Source organism: Salvelinus fontinalis, unplaced genomic scaffold, assembly GCF_029448725.1.
Source record: "Salvelinus fontinalis isolate EN_2023a unplaced genomic scaffold, ASM2944872v1 scaffold_0041, whole genome shotgun sequence".
NCBI lineage: Eukaryota > Metazoa > Chordata > Actinopteri > Salmoniformes > Salmonidae > Salvelinus > Salvelinus fontinalis.
Genome location: NW_026600250.1, coordinates 177,348 through 195,322, shown reverse-complemented (window position 1 = coordinate 195,322; position 17,975 = coordinate 177,348). Strand labels below are relative to the sequence as shown.

The 17,975-nt window shown below is 45.7% G+C and overlaps 3 protein-coding genes and 1 long non-coding RNA gene across 11 annotated transcripts in view; 2 read left to right on the top strand and 2 right to left on the bottom strand.

Annotated features, from left to right (window-relative positions):
* The window catches only part of LOC129842433 (zinc finger protein 271-like), a 222,072-nt gene that overhangs the window by 27,459 nt on the left and 176,638 nt on the right, over positions 1 to 17,975 (top strand). The window lies entirely within an intron of this gene.
* LOC129842435 (zinc finger protein 883-like) overlaps positions 1 to 17,975 on the bottom strand; it is a 182,299-nt gene that overhangs the window by 144,129 nt on the left and 20,195 nt on the right. The gene's annotated exons all lie outside the window — the stretch shown is intronic.
* LOC129842457 (uncharacterized) lies at positions 11,538 to 13,044 on the top strand. Its single transcript, XR_008757596.1, has 2 exons — positions 11,538 to 11,857; positions 12,346 to 13,044. It is a non-coding gene; the product is annotated as an uncharacterized LOC129842457 (long non-coding RNA).
* LOC129842448 (cilia- and flagella-associated protein 251-like) lies at positions 13,222 to 17,050 on the bottom strand. 6 transcript variants are annotated; one of them, XR_008757589.1, is made up of 5 exons: positions 16,491 to 17,050; positions 15,242 to 15,594; positions 14,111 to 15,042; positions 13,924 to 14,003; positions 13,222 to 13,550 (listed from the first exon to the last, which is right to left on the bottom strand). XR_008757589.1 is itself a non-coding variant. In XM_055911014.1 (5 exons), the coding sequence occupies exons 1-3, from the start codon at positions 16,804 to 16,806 to the stop codon at positions 14,650 to 14,652; spliced, it is 876 nt and encodes a 291-aa protein (XP_055766989.1). In that variant the 5' UTR covers positions 16,807 to 17,050; the 3' UTR covers positions 13,222 to 13,550; positions 13,924 to 14,003; positions 14,111 to 14,649. The 6 variants fall into 6 exon arrangements, 5 of the variants coding, with proteins under 5 accessions (XP_055766989.1, XP_055766990.1, XP_055766991.1 ...); XM_055911014.1 differs by having other exon boundaries at positions 15,242 to 15,408; XM_055911015.1 differs by having other exon boundaries at positions 13,924 to 13,995; positions 15,242 to 15,408.

Here is a 17,975-nt window from a genome sequence, read left to right as displayed (position 1 = left end):
AGGGCTGGTCGTTTGACCGCGGACCCATAACGGATGCAGGCAATGAGGCAGTGATCGCTGAGATCCTGATTGAAAACAGCAGAGGTGTATTTAGAGGGCAAGTTGGTCAGGATAATATCTATGAGGGTGCCCATGTTAACGGATTTAGGGTTGTACCTGGTGGGTTCCTTGATCATTTGTGTGAGATTGAGGGCATCTAGCTTGGATTGTAGGACGGCGGGGGTGTTAACCTCACTAGGGTAGGGGGCGCTATTTTCACCTCCGGATGAAAAGCGTGCCCAAAGTAAACTTGGTAGATTTGGACAGAAAACACTCTAAAGTTTCCAAAGCTGTTAAAATAATGTCTGTGAGTATAACAGAACTGATATGACAGGCGAAAACCTGAGAAACATCCATCCAGGAAGTGGGATTTTTATATTTTTGTAGTTTTCCCATTGACTGCCTATACAGATTCCATTGACTTAGGACTCAAATTGCACTTCCTATGGCTTCCACTAGATGTCAACGGTCTTTAAAAATTGTTTCAGGCTTGTATTCTGAAAATTGACAGAGTAAGACCACTCTGAATGAGTGAACCATTCAGTGTCCCAGAATGCGCCGTTCTTGTTTACCTTTGAAATGTTATCTATTATTTAGGCTAAAAACAACCTGAGGATTGATTATAAACATCGTTTGACATGTTTCTACAAACTTTACTGATACTATTCGGATTTTTCGTCTGGATGTTGTGATTGCCTTTGAGCCTGTGGATTACTGAACAAAACTGAGGTTTTTGGATATAAAGAGAGACTTTATCGAACAAAACAAACATTTATTGAGTAAATGGGAGTCTTGTGAGTGCAACGATATGAATATCATCAAAGGTAAGTGATTAGTTTTATCGCTATTTCTGACTTGTGTAACTCCTCTACTTGGCTGGTAACTGTTAATCTTTAAACTGATGTATATCACTTGTATGTTTTATGAATTTTTATAATGAGTATTTCTGTTTTTGAATTTGGCGCTCTGCAATTTCACTGGATGTTGGCCAGGTGGGACGGTAGCGTCCCACACCTCCTAGAGAGGTTAAGCATATCCCAGTTTAGGTCACCTAACAGAAGAAAACTGAAGATAGATGGGGCCAATCAATTCACACATGGTGTCGAGAGCACAGCTGGGAACTGAGGGGTGTCTATAACAGTGAGAGACTTATTTATGGAGAGATTCGTTTTTAAAATTAGAAGCTCAAACTGTTTGGGTTTAGACCTGGAAAGCATGATACAACTTTGCAGGCCATCTCTGCAGTAGATTGCAACTCCTCCCCCTTTGGCAGTTCTATCTTGACGGAAAATGTTGTAGATGGGGCTGGAAATTTCTGAATTTTTGGTGGCCTTCCAAAGCCAGGATTCAGACACGGCAAGGACATCAAGGTTGGAGTGTGCTAAAGCAGTGAGTAAAACAAACTTAGGGAGGAGGCTTCTGATGTTAACATGCATGAAACCAAGGCTTTTATGGTTACAGAGGTCAAAAGATGAGAGCGCCTGGGGACACACAGGGCCTGGGTTAACCTCTACATCACCCGAGGAACAGAGGAGTAGGATGAGGGTACGGCTAAAGGCTATCAGTACTGGTCGTCTAGTGCTTTGGGAACAGAGAATAAAAGGAGCAGATTTCTGGGTGTGGTAGGATAGATTCAAGGCATAATGTACAGACAGGGGTATGGTAGAGTGTGGGTACAGTAGAGGTAAACCTAGGCACTGAGTGACGATAAGAGGTTGCATCTCTGGAGGCACCAGTTATGCTAGGTGAGGTCACCCATGTGTGGGAGGTGGGACAAAAGAGTTCTCTGAGGCATGTTGAGTGGGACTAGGGGCTACGCAGTAAAACAAAACAATGATAACTACCCTAAACAACAGTATACAAGGCATATTGACATTAGAGAGACATAAAGCGAGGCATAAAGCAATCACAGGTGTTGATTGGGAAAGCTAGCTAAGACAACAACGGGTAAAACAACAGTTAATCAGCTAAGACAACAAAAACACGTAAAATGGCGATGAATGGGCTGAGAGGGTCAGTTAACTACACACAGGGCCTGAGTTCGAGGCTGGGGCCAACAGAAACAAAATAAACAAAATGGAGTACCGTGATTAATGAACAGTCCAGCAGGCATCAGCTATGTAGCCAAGTGATCATAGGGTCCAGTGAACAGCAATATATGAACCAGGGAAGCCGCTGGGTAGTCATTACTATGCTAGCCGGGAGCCGGCCCTGGCTCGAGGCTAACTGGTGCTAGCTTCGGGACAAGGGCGTCACCGACGTCTGTCAAAGGCCGGTTGAGGGCACATCGGACGGAATTGCGTCGGCAGACCAGTCGTGATGGATCGGCGGTGCTCCGTGTCGACAAAGGGTCCAGGCCAACTGGCAAAAGAGGTATTGTAGCTGGAGTCATTTTGTTTGCTAGCCGGAGGATGCACCTGGCTCGAGGCTAACTGCTGCTATCTTCGGGACAAGGGTGTCAGCCACTGTAGCCAATCCGGTGCAAAGGTCCAGAACTTACGGCAGGAATCCGGTGATGTAGAGGCTTCTAGTCGTCTTAGTGAAGAGTCTGGGAGGCATCAGCTGTGTAGCCGAGTGATCATAGGGTCCACTTTGCAGACCAGGAGATGGGCCTGGCTCAAGGCTAGCTTCGGGGCTGGGCCACTCGGTAGCAGCTAGCCAGCTGCGATTATCTGGTGTAAAGGTCCAGAGCTTACGGCAGGAATACGGTGATGTAGTGGAGAAAAACAGTCCGATATGCTCAGGGTTGATATCGCGCTGTGCAGACTGGCAGGTATTATCCAGGCTAAAAGCGGCTGGTGTCTGATCTAAAAAGGTAAAGGCCGCTAGCAGTGGCTAACAATGACTAAATAGCTAGTAGCTAATTAGCTGGTTAGCTTCTGATGGCTAGCTTCTGATGGAGGTTCTAGCTATAAGGTATAAAAAAAAAAATAGCTGATCCGTATCATATTGGGTGAGGCGGGTTGCCGGAAGGTATATTTAATTTAAAAATGGAAAAAGATTTAAATATATTGCAATATATACAAAAAAAGACGAAAAATACATACCATTTACAACAAACAGGTCTTAATGCTACACCATCTTGGATTACAAGATGACTCAGTTAAAAACCATTGGATTTAGCAAACTCTGAAATGATTTAGTATTTCTGTGCCCATGAAAACAGTTGCATTTCAGAATACAAAAAAACTGTCCGACAGCAAGATCCAGTATTTAAGTTGAAGTTCATCATATGACAAGTGTAACGTTATGACTATAACTACTGTTCCCTGAAGGAGGGAAACTAGGTACAACATACTATTAAATCCACGCCTCGCTGGAAGCACCACCGTCCACAGGTGATGAGAGTGAGGCTTGGATTTATTCCTTAAAATGTAATGCCGCTCTTCACCAACCCAGGAAAGGGCGGGGACAAACAGGTGTTGAACCTCGATTCCCTCCTTAAAACCTGTTTAGGACTGGCGTTCCGCTAGCGGAACTCCTCCCACATTCCACTGAAAAGGCAGAGCGCGAAATTCAAAAAAATATTTTTTAGAAATATTTAACTTTCACACATTTACAAGTCCAATACAGCATTTGAAAGATAAACATCTTGTGAATCCAGCCAACATGTCCGATTTTTAAAATGTATTACAGCAAAAACACCACGCATATTTATGTTAGCTCACCACCAAATACAAAAGAGGACAGACATTTTTCACAGCACCATTTTTCACAGCAGGTAGCATGCACAAAGCCAACCTGACTAAACTAGAACCAACCTAACTAACCTAGAAACAACGCCCTCAGATGACAGTCCTATAACATGTTACACAATAAATCTACGTTTTGTTAAAAAAATGTGCATATTTGAGCTGTAAATCAGTTTTACATTACTGCTACCATCATAGCTACAGTCAGAAATAGCACGGGAGTAGCCAGAGTAAATACAGACACCAACGTCAACTACCTAATTACTCATAAAACATTTCAGAGAAATATGTGGTGGATAGCAAATGAAAGACAAAGATCTTGTGAATTAAGCCAATATTTCCGATTTTTGAAGTGCTTTACAGCGAAAACACAATATATCGTTATATTAGCTTACTACAATAGCTATCACACAACAGCATTGATTCAATGCAATCGGTAGCGATAGCACAGTTCGACAGATATATGAAATAGCATCCAAAATTGGGTCCTTATCTTTGTTGATCTTCCATCAGAATGTTGTAAAGGGGTCCTTTGTTCAGAAGCGTCTTTGTTTGGATCCAGAACAAACTATTTCCCTCTTGAATTAGCAAGCACACTGGCCGTGCGGCGCTAACCTCTCCTTCTTGAACAAATTCCTCCAACGCATCACGTCTAAAGTCCCGAATAAATTTCAATAATATAATTAAACTATATTGAAAAAACATACTTTAGGATGATATTGTGACATGTATCAAATAATATCGAAGCCGGAGATTATATTCACCTATAACGACGGTTTTCCAGGAGGCGATTCCAGGTCCAACTTCGCGCCTTCCAAAAACAAATAATGGCGGACCTCTCACTCCAAGAGGTTGTATTCAATCCCAGAACGAGATAATCAAGTCATTTCTGCTCTCACTTCCGCATGACACCCAGGGGAAGGTGTATGACGTGTTTCTACAGTCATAAGTGACATGCCCTTTTATAGACAAGCTCTTGAAGAGAGACCTCGCTATTGGAAATCTCACTTCCGGATAGGAAATGGGCTGTAAAAAGAGTTTTGTTTCACTTAGAGAAATAATTAGAACTGTTTTAGAAACTAGAGAGTGTTTTCTATCAATATTAATAATAATATGCATATTGTACGAGCAAGAATTGAGTACGAGGCCGTTTAAATTGGATACGATTTTCCCCAAAAGTGTAAACAGCACCCCCAGTCCTTAAGAAGTTTTATGGGAAGAGTAATTATAATCAAAGTTACACTCCCTTTCAGTTGGTCAACTTCGGAACAACATACTATGGGGAAATACAATAATTCCCCAGCCGAACCAAACGGATACTAAATGAAACGGCCCCTGGCAGATCACCCAGACCTGACCCCGCAAGATGCGTCAGTTTGGTCAATTTATTAATTGTCTTTTGTTTGAAACACTCCTGTCAATGTTGAGTAAGGACGTACACCTGATTATACATATAGATGTAGGACTAGTTTACCTGGCCTGAGTGCAAATGTAGGCCTATAAATGTGCCCATTTGGGGATGTCTGATAGTATTTCAGATTGTCTTAATGCACCACCACTAATGAGTTGTGGTGCTTCTCAAAGTAACTTTTTCTTCACCTCCAAACAGCAAGTAAACAAAGTCTAATCAAAATCAATTGCGAATGACAATAGTTCCTCAAAGTATTTTCGTAAAATATTTACAGCTCTTGCCCTTCCGATAACCACTCAGCGGAAAAGGGAAAAATGTAATGCTCTGATCCAGTGGAAATGGCATAAAAATGTCATAAAATACCTGATTACTGTCAAGAACTCACTGTAGCAGGAAACTGAGGGCCTAGAATATTTTATACATTGTTGCAAGCTTGCTATCCGAGTTTCCTGACCCAGTTGATAGTTGATACAATGTTTCAAGTTTGTCGTAGACAGGCCATGTGCAGCCAATTTGATTTCTAGGATATTTATTTTTATCAAGATATTTTCTACCTGCAGAATGCCATGTTTTTATTTGTTGGCTTTATATAGGCTATCTTTACATAGTTGGCAATGGCAATAAAAGTTACTTTTAGATTTGTACAATTTTCATTTAGAATGTAAATTAATCACAGACAAGGATTTTGAGATACTATTATAATTTAAATGAAACTGTTCCACAAAAATGTGCATATGAAAATCATAACTGGCACACAGATTTGCAGAAACGGTCAGATAAATTGGCACTCCAACTGGAAAAGGTTGCAGACTGATGGTGTAGTCTATTACTAGTCTATTAGTCTATCTATCTGTAGTCTATTAGTCTATTACTGAAAACTTCAGGAGCAAAACGGCAGAATTTACGAAGTCCAGCAGCGGAGGGGGGACTCCCTCTGGTCGGGTTGTGCTGACGACCGGCTCCCTCTGGTCGGGTTGTGCAGACGACCGGCTCCCTCTGGTCGGGTTGTGCAGACGACCGGCTCCCTCTGGTCGGGTTGTGCAGACGACCGGCTCCCTCTGGTCGGGTTGTGCAGACGACCGGCTCCCTCTGGTCGGGTTGTGCAGACGACCGGCTCCCTCTGGTCGGGTTGTGCAGACGACCGGCTCCCTCTGGTCGGGTTGTGCAGACGACCGGCTCCCTCTGGTCGGGTTGTGCAGACGACCGGCTCCCTCTGGTCGGGTTGTGCAGACGACCGGCTCCCTCTGGTCGGGTTGTGCAGACGACCGGCTCCCTCTGGTCGGGTTGTGCAGACGACCGGCTCCCTCTGGTCGGGTTGTGCAGACGACCGGCTCCCTCTGGTCGGGTTGTGCAGACGACCGGCTCCCTCTGGTCGGGTTGTGCAGACGACCGGCTCCCTCTGGTCGGGTTGTGCAGACGACCGGCTCCCTCTGGTCGGGTTGTGCAGACGACCGGCTCCCTCTGGTCGGGTTGTGCAGACGACCGGCTCCCTCTGGTCGGGTTGTGCAGACGACCGGCTCCCTCTGGTCGGGTTGTGCAGACGACCGGCTCCCTCTGGTCGGGTTGTGCAGACGACCGGCTCCCTCTGGTCGGGTTGTGCAGACGACCGGCTCCCTCTGGTCGGGTTGTGCAGACGACCGGCTCCCTCTGGTCGGGTTGTGCAGACGACCGGCTCCCTCTGGTCGGGTTGTGCAGACGACCGGCTCCCTCTGGTCGGGTTGTGCAGACGACCGGCTCCCTCTGGTCGGGTTGTGCAGACGACCGGCTCCCTCTGGTCGGGTTGTGCAGACGACCGGCTCCCTCTGGTCGGGTTGTGCAGACGACCGGCTCCCTCTGGTCGGGTTGTGCAGACGACCGGCTCCCTCTGGTCGGGTTGTGCAGACGACCGGCTCCCTCTGGTCGGGTTGTGCAGACGACCGGCTCCCTCTGGTCGGGTTGTGCAGACGACCGGCTCCCTCTGGTCGGGTTGTGCAGACGACCGGCTCCCTCTGGTCGGGTTGTGCAGACGACCGGCTCCCTCTGGTCGGGTTGTGCAGACGACCGGCTCCCTCTGGTCGGGTTGTGCAGACGACCGGCTCCCTCTGGTCGGGTTGTGCAGACGACCGGCTCCCTCTGGTCGGGTTGTGCAGACGACCGGCTCCCTCTGGTCGGGTTGTGCAGACGACCGGCTCCCTCTGGTCGGGTTGTGCAGACGACCGGCTCCCTCTGGTCGGGTTGTGCAGACGACCGGCTCCCTCTGGTCGGGTTGTGCAGACGACCGGCTCCCTCTGGTCGGGTTGTGCAGACGACCGGCTCCCTCTGGTCGGGTTGTGCAGACGACCGGCTCCCTCTGGTCGGGTTGTGCAGACGACCGGCTCCCTCTGGTCGGGTTGTGCAGACGACCGGCTCCCTCTGGTCGGGTTGTGCAGACGACCGGCTCCCTCTGGTCGGGTTGTGCAGACGACCGGCTCCCTCTGGTCGGGTTGTGCAGACGACCGGCTCCCTCTGGTCGGGTTGTGCAGACGACCGGCTCCCTCTGGTCGGGTTGTGCAGACGACCGGCTCCCTCTGGTCGGGTTGTGCAGACGACCGGCTCCCTCTGGTCGGGTTGTGCAGACGACCGGCTCCCTCTGGTCGGGTTGTGCAGACGACCGGCTCCCTCTGGTCGGGTTGTGCAGACGACCGGCTCCCTCTGGTCGGGTTGTGCAGACGACCGGCTCCCTCTGGTCGGGTTGTGCAGACGACCGGCTCCCTCTGGTCGGGTTGTGCAGACGACCGGCTCCCTCTGGTCGGGTTGTGCAGACGACCGGCTCCCTCTGGTCGGGTTGTGCAGACGACCGGCTCCCTCTGGTCGGGTTGTGCAGACGACCGGCTCCCTCTGGTCGGGTTGTGCAGACGACCGGCTCCCTCTGGTCGGGTTGTGCAGACGACCGGCTCCCTCTGGTCGGGTTGTGCAGACGACCGGCTCCCTCTGGTCGGGTTGTGCAGACGACCGGCTCCCTCTGGTCGGGTTGTGCAGACGACCGGCTCCCTCTGGTCGGGTTGTGCAGACGACCGGCTCCCTCTGGTCGGGTTGTGCAGACGACCGGCTCCCTCTGGTCGGGTTGTGCAGACGACCGGCTCCCTCTGGTCGGGTTGTGCAGACGACCGGCTCCCTCTGGTCGGGTTGTGCAGACGACCGGCTCCCTCTGGTCGGGTTGTGCAGACGACCGGCTCCCTCTGGTCGGGTTGTGCAGACGACCGGCTCCCTCTGGTCGGGTTGTGCAGACGACCGGCTCCCTCTGGTCGGGTTGTGCAGACGACCGGCTCCCTCTGGTCGGGTTGTGCAGACGACCGGCTCCCTCTGGTCGGGTTGTGCAGACGACCGGCTCCCTCTGGTCGGGTTGTGCAGACGACCGGCTCCCTCTGGTCGGGTTGTGCAGACGACCGGCTCCCTCTGGTCGGGTTGTGCAGACGACCGGCTCCCTCTGGTCGGGTTGTGCAGACGACCGGCTCCCTCTGGTCGGGTTGTGCAGACGACCGGCTCCCTCTGGTCGGGTTGTGCAGACGACCGGCTCCCTCTGGTCGGGTTGTGCAGACGACCGGCTCCCTCTGGTCGGGTTGTGCAGACGACCGGCTCCCTCTGGTCGGGTTGTGCAGACGACCGGCTCCCTCTGGTCGGGTTGTGCAGACGACCGGCTCCCTCTGGTCGGGTTGTGCAGACGACCGGCTCCCTCTGGTCGGGTTGTGCAGACGACCGGCTCCCTCTGGTCGGGTTGTGCAGACGACCGGCTCCCTCTGGTCGGGTTGTGCAGACGACCGGCTCCCTCTGGTCGGGTTGTGCAGACGACCGGCTCCCTCTGGTCGGGTTGTGCAGACGACCGGCTCCCTCTGGTCGGGTTGTGCAGACGACCGGCTCCCTCTGGTCGGGTTGTGCAGACGACCGGCTCCCTCTGGTCGGGTTGTGCAGACGACCGGCTCCCTCTGGTCGGGTTGTGCAGACGACCGGCTCCCTCTGGTCGGGTTGTGCAGACGACCGGCTCCCTCTGGTCGGGTTGTGCAGACGACCGGCTCCCTCTGGTCGGGTTGTGCTGACGACCGGCTCCCTCTGGTCGGGTTGTGCAGACGACCGGCTCCCTCTGGTCGGGTTGTGCTGACGACCGGCTCCCTCTGGTCGGGTTGTGCTGACGACCGGCTCCCTCTGGTCGGGTTGTGCTGACGACCGGCTCCCTCTGGTCGGGTTGTGCAGACGACCGGCTCCCTCTGGTCGGGTTGTGCAGACGACCGGCTCCCTCTGGTCGGGTTGTGCAGACGACCGGCTCCCTCTGGTCGGGTTGTGCTGACGAGCGGCTCCCTCTGGTCGGGTTCTGTTGGCGAGCGGCTCCCTCTGGTCGGGTTCTGTTGGCGAGCGGCTCCCTCTGGTCGGGTTATGTTGGCGAGCGGCTCCCTCTAGTTATGACTTCGAGTCATTTGTATGTCTTAATTATTTGATCAAACAGAATGCTTAAAGCACCAGACAAATTCAGTACGTATATTTGATTTTATAAAAACACATGGGGCGATTGGTAGAAAGAACAGATGACTCTTGGTTGACCAAGATGTATTTTAGTTGGGGACAGCACTAGAACATGATTTTGGGGCTCCCGAGTGGCACAGCGGACACTGCATCTCAGTGCTTGAGGCGCCACTACAGACACCCTGGATCAAATCCAGGCTGTATCACAACCGGCTGTGATTGGGAGTCCCATAGGGCGGCGCACAATTGGCCCAGCGTCTTCCGGGGTAGGCAGTCATTGTAAAATAAGAATTTGTTCTTAACCGAATTGCCTAGTTAAATAAAGGTTACATTTAAATAAATTTAAAAAAGTGTTTCATGATAAACCATTTTTTACAAATCCGTCAAGGGACCAACTTTGAGAAGGGTTTAAAACAAAGGTTTCAAACCAATTCATGAATGTAATTGCATCTAGGTATGTCTTGCCTTTAAAGTAAGGGCATGAAAAAAAATTGCTGAATATTATACAATGACGTATCAACAGCTCTAATAATTTGACCCCCACAGGAAATCTTCACTGGTAATTCTAGAATATACTATATAGCCTAGAAACCTGTTAAACTATCATTATGACATCATGGATGAATTCTAGAATATACTATATAGCCTAGAATTCTCTTTAAAACAATAATTTTGACCTCATGGATGGCTAGTCTTTGTATTCATAGTGTAGTGAATTCAGGGGATAGCCTGAAGGTTGCTACAATAGGTTTCTCAGCTGTTTACCAAACCAAGTTTCCGAGCAGCCATTTTGTTGCGGTTTTAAAAAATCATTCCACCACTGTTTTTGGTAATAAGAGAAATGAAACTACTTTCAAATTCATAGAGACCATCCATGATATCAACATTATAGTTTTAACCATGTTGAGGCGATAGTGTTGGTTTACATTGTTTCTAAACATTGGAGTAAAAAAAAGCTTATTTGGGGTTCTGATGGGGTACAACAGTTGAACTAAGCTCATGAGGCATGTGTTATATTCTTCAAGAATCAATGGCTATAAATAACTAATTTAAAAGTCCAAAAATGGATGTAGCAATTGCATATTTCCCCTTTAACGCCACACATCAGTTCAACAACTGCTGAGTTTGGTACTTAAGACAGTACTTACTAGTATTAATCAGGACGCTAATTTCATCGTTGGATGCCTTAAGATGCGTTTGGGAAACCGGCCTCAGACATCCAGTTTCCTCCTCGTTCTCCTTTTTCGATGTAATCTCCCCTTCCTCCTCTTTCACTCCAAATACGGCATCATCCCCTTTCTCTTCCTCTTCTTTCACTGTAACACCCTCTTCCTCTACTTCTACTTCTTGTTTTACTGTGATTTCCTCCTCTTCCTTCTCCTCTTTCACCGGAAAGATCAGAGCTTCTTTCTCCGTCCAGCAGATATTATCTTTAGCAGGAGAAGAGTAGCTTAGTGACCGCATGGTCGGGGATGTTAGCTAGCTAGGCTAATGCTAACTTAACCAGCCCGCCAGCTGACTAATAACAACAACACCGTAAATATTAAATTAAATCGGATAACTAACTAGACGACAGAAGTGGTTTTAAAACACAGTAACTAATAAAAAAACGAAAGCATCTAAAGAGCTTTATTGGTTCGGCTATTTTGGCTAGCAAGCTACCGAGGTGTCTGACTAACTATTGCTGCTGCTGAAAGAAGCGTCCACTAGATTATACGTCACACCAACAGCGTCGCCTTAAATTCACACACCGCCAACTGCTGACTGGATTGGGTAGTTGAGTAAAATGTATATTTAATTTTCAGACAAAAAGTTAAAGGGTAGGAACCAGAGACGTCGCTAGAACTAAAATATTAATTAGCCCCCCCCTAAATAAATCAATATCAGTCTATATATTTTTTCAGTGAATTTTTTTTTTTTTTCGTCAACCATTCCATCGCATCTTAAACTTCTTAAAGGGCCAGCACTAGGACCGGGGGAGGCTGCTGCTGCTGCACTAGTGATTGTTAGACTTTCTTCAGCAAAGATGGCTAAAAGAAATACTTCGAGAGAGGGGTACCACTACACAGAACTGAACTGGATCAAAGATGGTGGACAGAAATACTAGGAGAGAGGGGTACGCCTACACAGAACTGAACTAGAGCAAAGAATGCGGACAGTAAAACTAGGAGATAGGGGTACCCCTACACAGAACTGAACTGGATCAAAGATGGTGGACAACAGTACTAAGATGGAAGCAAATGTAAGGGATTATAACGTCAAAACGAATCATGCAAAAACATGCAGAGTTGACAGGAATGTTAGTTCATGTAGAGAAAAACGATTCTGCATTTTATTATCATAAAGTTCATTTCCAAAAATCGTGATTTAGCAAGCTAACTGACCCAGCTAACATTAGCCAGCTAGCTGACTAGCTAACATTAGCCAGCTAACTGACCCAGCTAACATTAGCCAGCTAGCTGACCCAGCTAACATTAGCCAGCTAGCTGACCCAGCTAACATTAGCCAGCTAGCTGACCCAGCTAACATTAGCCAGCTCGCTGACCCAGCTAACATTAGCCAGCTAGCTGACTAGCTAACATTAGCCAGCTAGCTGATTAGCTAACATTAGCCAACTAGCTGACTAGCTAACATTAGCCAGCTAGCTGACTAGCTAACATTAGCCAGATAGCTGACTAGCTTTATGGGTGTTGTGACATGAGTATGAAATTGTAATTCTGGTTGTTTTAGGGACTCATGAAACAACCAGCAAACCAGACTGTCGTTTTGGGAAACAGTGGATGTATAGAATCTAACTAGCTGAAGAATTTACTGCAAATTGAATGTACAATTTTGTAAGCTTGCCTTGCTGATATTTGCCATGCAGATAGATGAAATCACGTAGCTAGCTATGTTCTTGCTTATTGTGCAGTGGATGATTAACATCCCTGTATGCCCATGGATGTGTAGCTAGCTATCTAGCCGATCTGTGTATGGAACCAAACGTTTGGTATACATATTAGTTCAGAACCTAGCTATGAACCTCAGCTATCATAGCCAGTTGTATCAACTTCAAAACAGCCTGAATGACATTAATGAAGCCTATGAATTGAGTAGATTATAATATCATGTTGTGCCAAGGATGCAAGTCGTATATACATGTAGTTATTACCATGCATGAGATCCCCACATTGTAGCCTGTACATTTTATATATTCACTGATCATGTACTCTACCATGGCAAATAAAGGTGCAGTTTAGGTATGAATGTCTTTGAGATGATTATTCAGTCATATCCAATACCAGGAGTATCAAATTCCAGTCTTTGAATGACACTGTGTCTGCATGTATGTATTACAATTATACACTTCAACAGTGTTTACCAATCTTGGTCCTGGGACATCAATGGTTACACATTGTAACTAATAAACTAGAAACAGGATTTAACTAGTTAATTCATATATACAGAAATATAATGTTAAAAACAGAACACTACACTTCCTATGCATCATGTAAATACTCCAACACCGGTTCATCTCAACATCTAATGCCCTTCATCTGCATTGATCTGATAAACACAGAATAGGTGGAGTATTTCATCACATTACACTTCATTTCAACCAGTAGAGAATGTGAAACGCTTTATTGAAAAACTCATTATCCAAGTGTTATAAATACAAGTTCAATCTGTACTTCAATGCACATCTGTTGTGAATTATAAAAACAGAGGAAGAAAGAGGTGGAGAGAGAGGTGTTAAAGACAGAAAGGGAAAGAGGTAAGCACATAGGAGCAGGGAAGGCAGCACATGATTAATGAAACACAGTGCTACATAAATATTCTCTCAGTTCATCACAATTACATAATATTGTCTCTAGTCGGCCTAAAGGTTATCTTAAAAGAGGGTGAGGTGGCGATGATGGGACTGGGGGTTGGCATCCTCTCACATCAAAACATATCTGCAGACGAGAGACAGATGGAGAGAGAGACCAGTACAAAAAAAAAGTATGAATGTATGTACTTGTAAGTCGCTCTGGATAAGAGCGTCTGCTAAATGACTTAAATGTAAATGTAAGCCTTGTGTTTTTATTTTTTATTCTAACATTGTTAGTCATCAATCAGGAGGTGAAATGCAAAACTGACCTTGGATCATTAACTCTGGGACTACTGCATCTGTCTGTATTTCAATGTAAAGCATCTCTTTAATACTACTTCCTGTATAATATAAACTGACCTGGGATCATTAACTCTGGGACTACTGCTTCTATCTGTATTTCAATGTAAAGCATCTCTTTAATAATACTTCCTGTTGACCTGACCAAGTGACCTCACCTCTGATCATGCTGTGCCCTCTATGTAGCCAGTTCAGATGCAGGAGGGGTTCACCGACACAGCTGATATAACCTAGAGGACTTAGGGAGAAGGGGAGAGAGGGATGAAGTGGAGGAGAGAGACTGTTATTGAGAAAATAAGGTAGTTAAAGCGACAGTGTTCAATAGGAATCTGTGTGTGGCCTCACCTGGTGTCCACACCACACTAAGTGGCTGCAGAGTACTTTATGCTGAAAAACATGAACAGACACACAAGGACAAACAATATAGCGTAGTTATAGAAATAATGAAGTGTCTTACTATTCTCCATGGTTGGCCCTCTTGCCTATTCTTTGAAGGTGGAAGGAGCCACAGTTATACACCTGAGCCTGCTTACTGCACAACACAATCCATCAATCAGATTGATACATTAGTGTGTAGGTGTGGGTTATAGGGTGTCTAATTGTTATAAATTTTTTCAATATGGGTGATTTGAAATAGCCTGTTTTGTTTTTGCACAGACATCACACCCTTACCTAAACTGCACCCTCATCGGAGAAGTAGAAATCAAAGGGAGAGAAACTATGAATTGAATAACTGCAGTTGACATAGCTAAGTAAATGGAAGAATACTCTTATTGCAATGTGAATGGCTCTTAAAAGAGCCTTTGGTTGTGCATAGTGTAGTCTATGGTGTTGCCAGGGAACAGCACCCTCTTAAAAGAGCCTTTGGTTGTGCATAGTGTAGTCTATGGTGTTGCTAGGGAACAGCAACCTCTTAAAAGAGCCTTTGGTTGAGCATAGTGTAGTCTATGGTGTTGCCAGGGAACAGCACCCTCTTTGAAGAAGTAGGAGGTGAAGATCTCCCGAACACGGATTGCCTCTCTTGCTGCGTGGTTGGACCCCATCCTTGAAACATCCTGCAGAGCAGCAGACTCCTCCTCTGGGACACGGCGGTGAGCTGCAGATCCCCTCCTGGTCCTCGTGTTCATCCTCATGAAGTTACGCAGGACACATGTAGCCTTCACACACCTGAATTCCTCCAGGAGGCAGTCCCAGATGACCCTGGTCACCCAACCTTGCAGTTCGCTACACGGTAACTGTAGGCAATCGTTTTGAAGGAATCTCCTGTTACAAGGTATCTGTAGGATATGGAAGACAATGTCATTATTAGACTGTTACATCACCAGGTCATTGTGGATTACTAAAGTATAATATCCCTGATAACAAATCATGATAACATTGGATTGATAGATGCATGGGCACACATATGTACATGTGTAGCATGTGACAATAACAGGATCATATCAAGGACGGCATCACAAATGAATACATAAATACCACTTGAAACTTGATGATGAGTTGATCATTTGAATCAGCTGTGCAGTGCTGAGGCAAAAACAACAATGTGCCTCTGAGTCCCCAGGACTGAGAACCACTGCTCTTCATTGGGACCTCTTCATATGTAGACTGGCTTTCATAGAGCTCTTTATCTGAGGACAGAAAACCTCACAAGAAACACACTTCATTATAGTCATATTACACCACACTGAATATTATGTTACTATTATCTCCGTCCTCACTTCTAGGGACAGGAACAACACAAAAGTACCTGCCCTATCCAGAATAGCCTCCTCTCTCACTGACAGTTGGGGCTGCTATCCTTTCACCCTCCATGGCTGTTAGCTAGCTACCTACAAATGCATTTGGAGTTTGTTTTTTACAGTGATAAATACATCAAGATAGCTAGCTAATATGAAGTTAGAAAGCTGATGATATTTAATTCACTTAGCTATCTATCTATACAGACTGGTTACCTATTTAGATGTGATATGAAAGTATTGTGTGAAATAATTGTTCTGTGATATGAAAGTATTATGTGAAATTATTTTGAGGAGTAACGGCGGCAGAGAATCAGCAGTAGAAACAATAACAAAGCGTACTCCCTGCCCGTTGAGAATCGATTCACATTTAGATGGAATATTTGACTATTTTAGCTGCCAGAGCCAGTCTACCTCTGAAAAATAACATACAGACCTTGAGGAGTAACGGGGGCAGCAATCAGCAGTAGAAACAATAACAAAGCGTACTCCCTGCCTGTTTCGGTAAAAAGCTGGGATGGGGCTGGAGAAATGCAACCATCCATGATATCAACATTCTAGTTAACCATGTTTTGAGGATATACAGTGTTTGTTTATATTTACTGACAAACATTGGAGTAAAAAAAGCTCATATTTTGGGTTCTGATGGGGTACGACAGTTGAACTAAGCTCATGAGGCATTTATAAGTGATTTCTTCAAGAAACAATGGGTACATGTCATTAATGTATAAGTCCCAAAATGGATGTAACAACTACTGATTGCCCCTTTAAGACTACATATTGGGCTAATCTAATAGGAGATATTGAGGACTACAGTATTTCAGGCATTGTCATTGGATGCATTTGATCAATTGTTAATGTTTTGTTGATGGTCCACTCTTGATGTTCTACACGTTACAGTGTAGCTTCAGCCATTCCTACAGAACAACATTAAAGTGTAGAAACCCTTTACTGCATATTGGTTCAACGACTGCAGAGACGGTACTTACTGGGGTTAAACAGATCTCCAACCTCCTCTTCTTCCTCCAATGTGACAGTAACCTCCCCCTCCTCTTTCACACCAAAAACTACATCCTCCTCTTTCTCATCTTCCTCCTCTTTAACTCTGAACGCGTCCTCCTCTTCCTTCACTGAAACGTCTTCCTCTTTCACTGTAACAGCCTCACCCTCTACTTCTTGTTTTACTGTGACATCCTCTTCTTCCTCCTCCTCTTTCACGACAATGTTCAGCCACAGACCTAATTTCTCCGTCCAGCAGACCTTATCCTCTTCTTTAACAGGAGGGGAGAAGTTTATGGAGCTCATGTTCGGGGATGTTAGCTAGCTAGCTATCATTAGCGACTAGGCTAGTGCTAACTTAACCAGCCAGCTACTATAGCTGACTAATACAAAATAACGTAATACTAAATGAAATAGGTTAACAAGTAGATACGACCTAAGTGTGTCGAAAACACAGTAGCTAATATACACCGAAAGCGTATAAATAGCTTGAATCTTACGGCTATGTTGGCTAGCAAGCGACCGAGGTGGTTGACGAGCTGTTTCTGAAGAACCGTCCACTAGATTATACGTCACGCTGGCAGCGTCGCCTGAAAGACGCACATCGCCGTCTGCTGACTGGAGGGGAAACGCAGTTGAGGTTCATATTTTATTTTCAGACAAAGATTTTTTTAAATGGATTTAATTAAATAATACTATTATATTGAGACATACAAAGACAGGAATGTGTTGATTGATTAGTGCGAATAAAAAATGTTTACTACAGCACATTTAAGGCAGTTTCATTAAGTAATACTACATCTAAATTAGCAGCTAGCTACTGTAGGTCTATGTAGATGTATATAATGAACAGACTAGGTCTATACTGCTCCTACATGGTGTAACAATGCATCATATAGATGTATATAATGAACAGACTAGGTCCATACTGCTCCTACATGGTGTAACAATACATCATGTATATGTATATAATGAACAGACTAGGTCTATACTGCTCCTACATGGTGTAACAATACATCATGTAGATGTATATAATGAACAGACTTGGTCCATACTGCTCCTACATGGTGTAACAATACATCATGTAGATGTATATAATGAACAGACTAGGTTTATACTGCTCCTACATGGTGTAACAATACATCATGTAGATGTATATAATGAACAGACTAGGTCTATACTGCTCCTACATGGTGTAACAATACATCATGTATATGTATATAATGAGCAGACTAGGTCTATACTGCTCCTACATGGTGTAACAATACATCATGTATATGTATATAATGAACAGACTTGGTCTATACTGCTCCTACATGGTGTAACAATACATCATGTAGTAGTAGTATATAATGAATAGACTAGGTCTATCCTGCTCCTACATGGTGCAACAATACATCATGTAGATGTATATAATGAACAGACTAGGTCTATACTGCTCCTACATGGTGTAACAATACATCATGTAGATGTAT

Coding starts and splice junctions, on each gene's coding strand:
- LOC129842448 (XM_055911014.1), bottom strand. CDS start 16,806: ATGAGCTCCATAAACTTCTCCCCTCCTGTTAAAGAAGAGGATAAGGTC. Junction 15,409..16,490: donor TGGAGATCTGTTTAACCCCA/GTAAGTACCGTC, acceptor GTTTCTTGTGAG/GTTTTCTGTCCTCAGATAAA. Junction 15,043..15,241: donor TCATCATCAAGTTTCAAGTG/GTATTTATGTAT, acceptor CATATCCTACAG/ATACCTTGTAACAGGAGATT.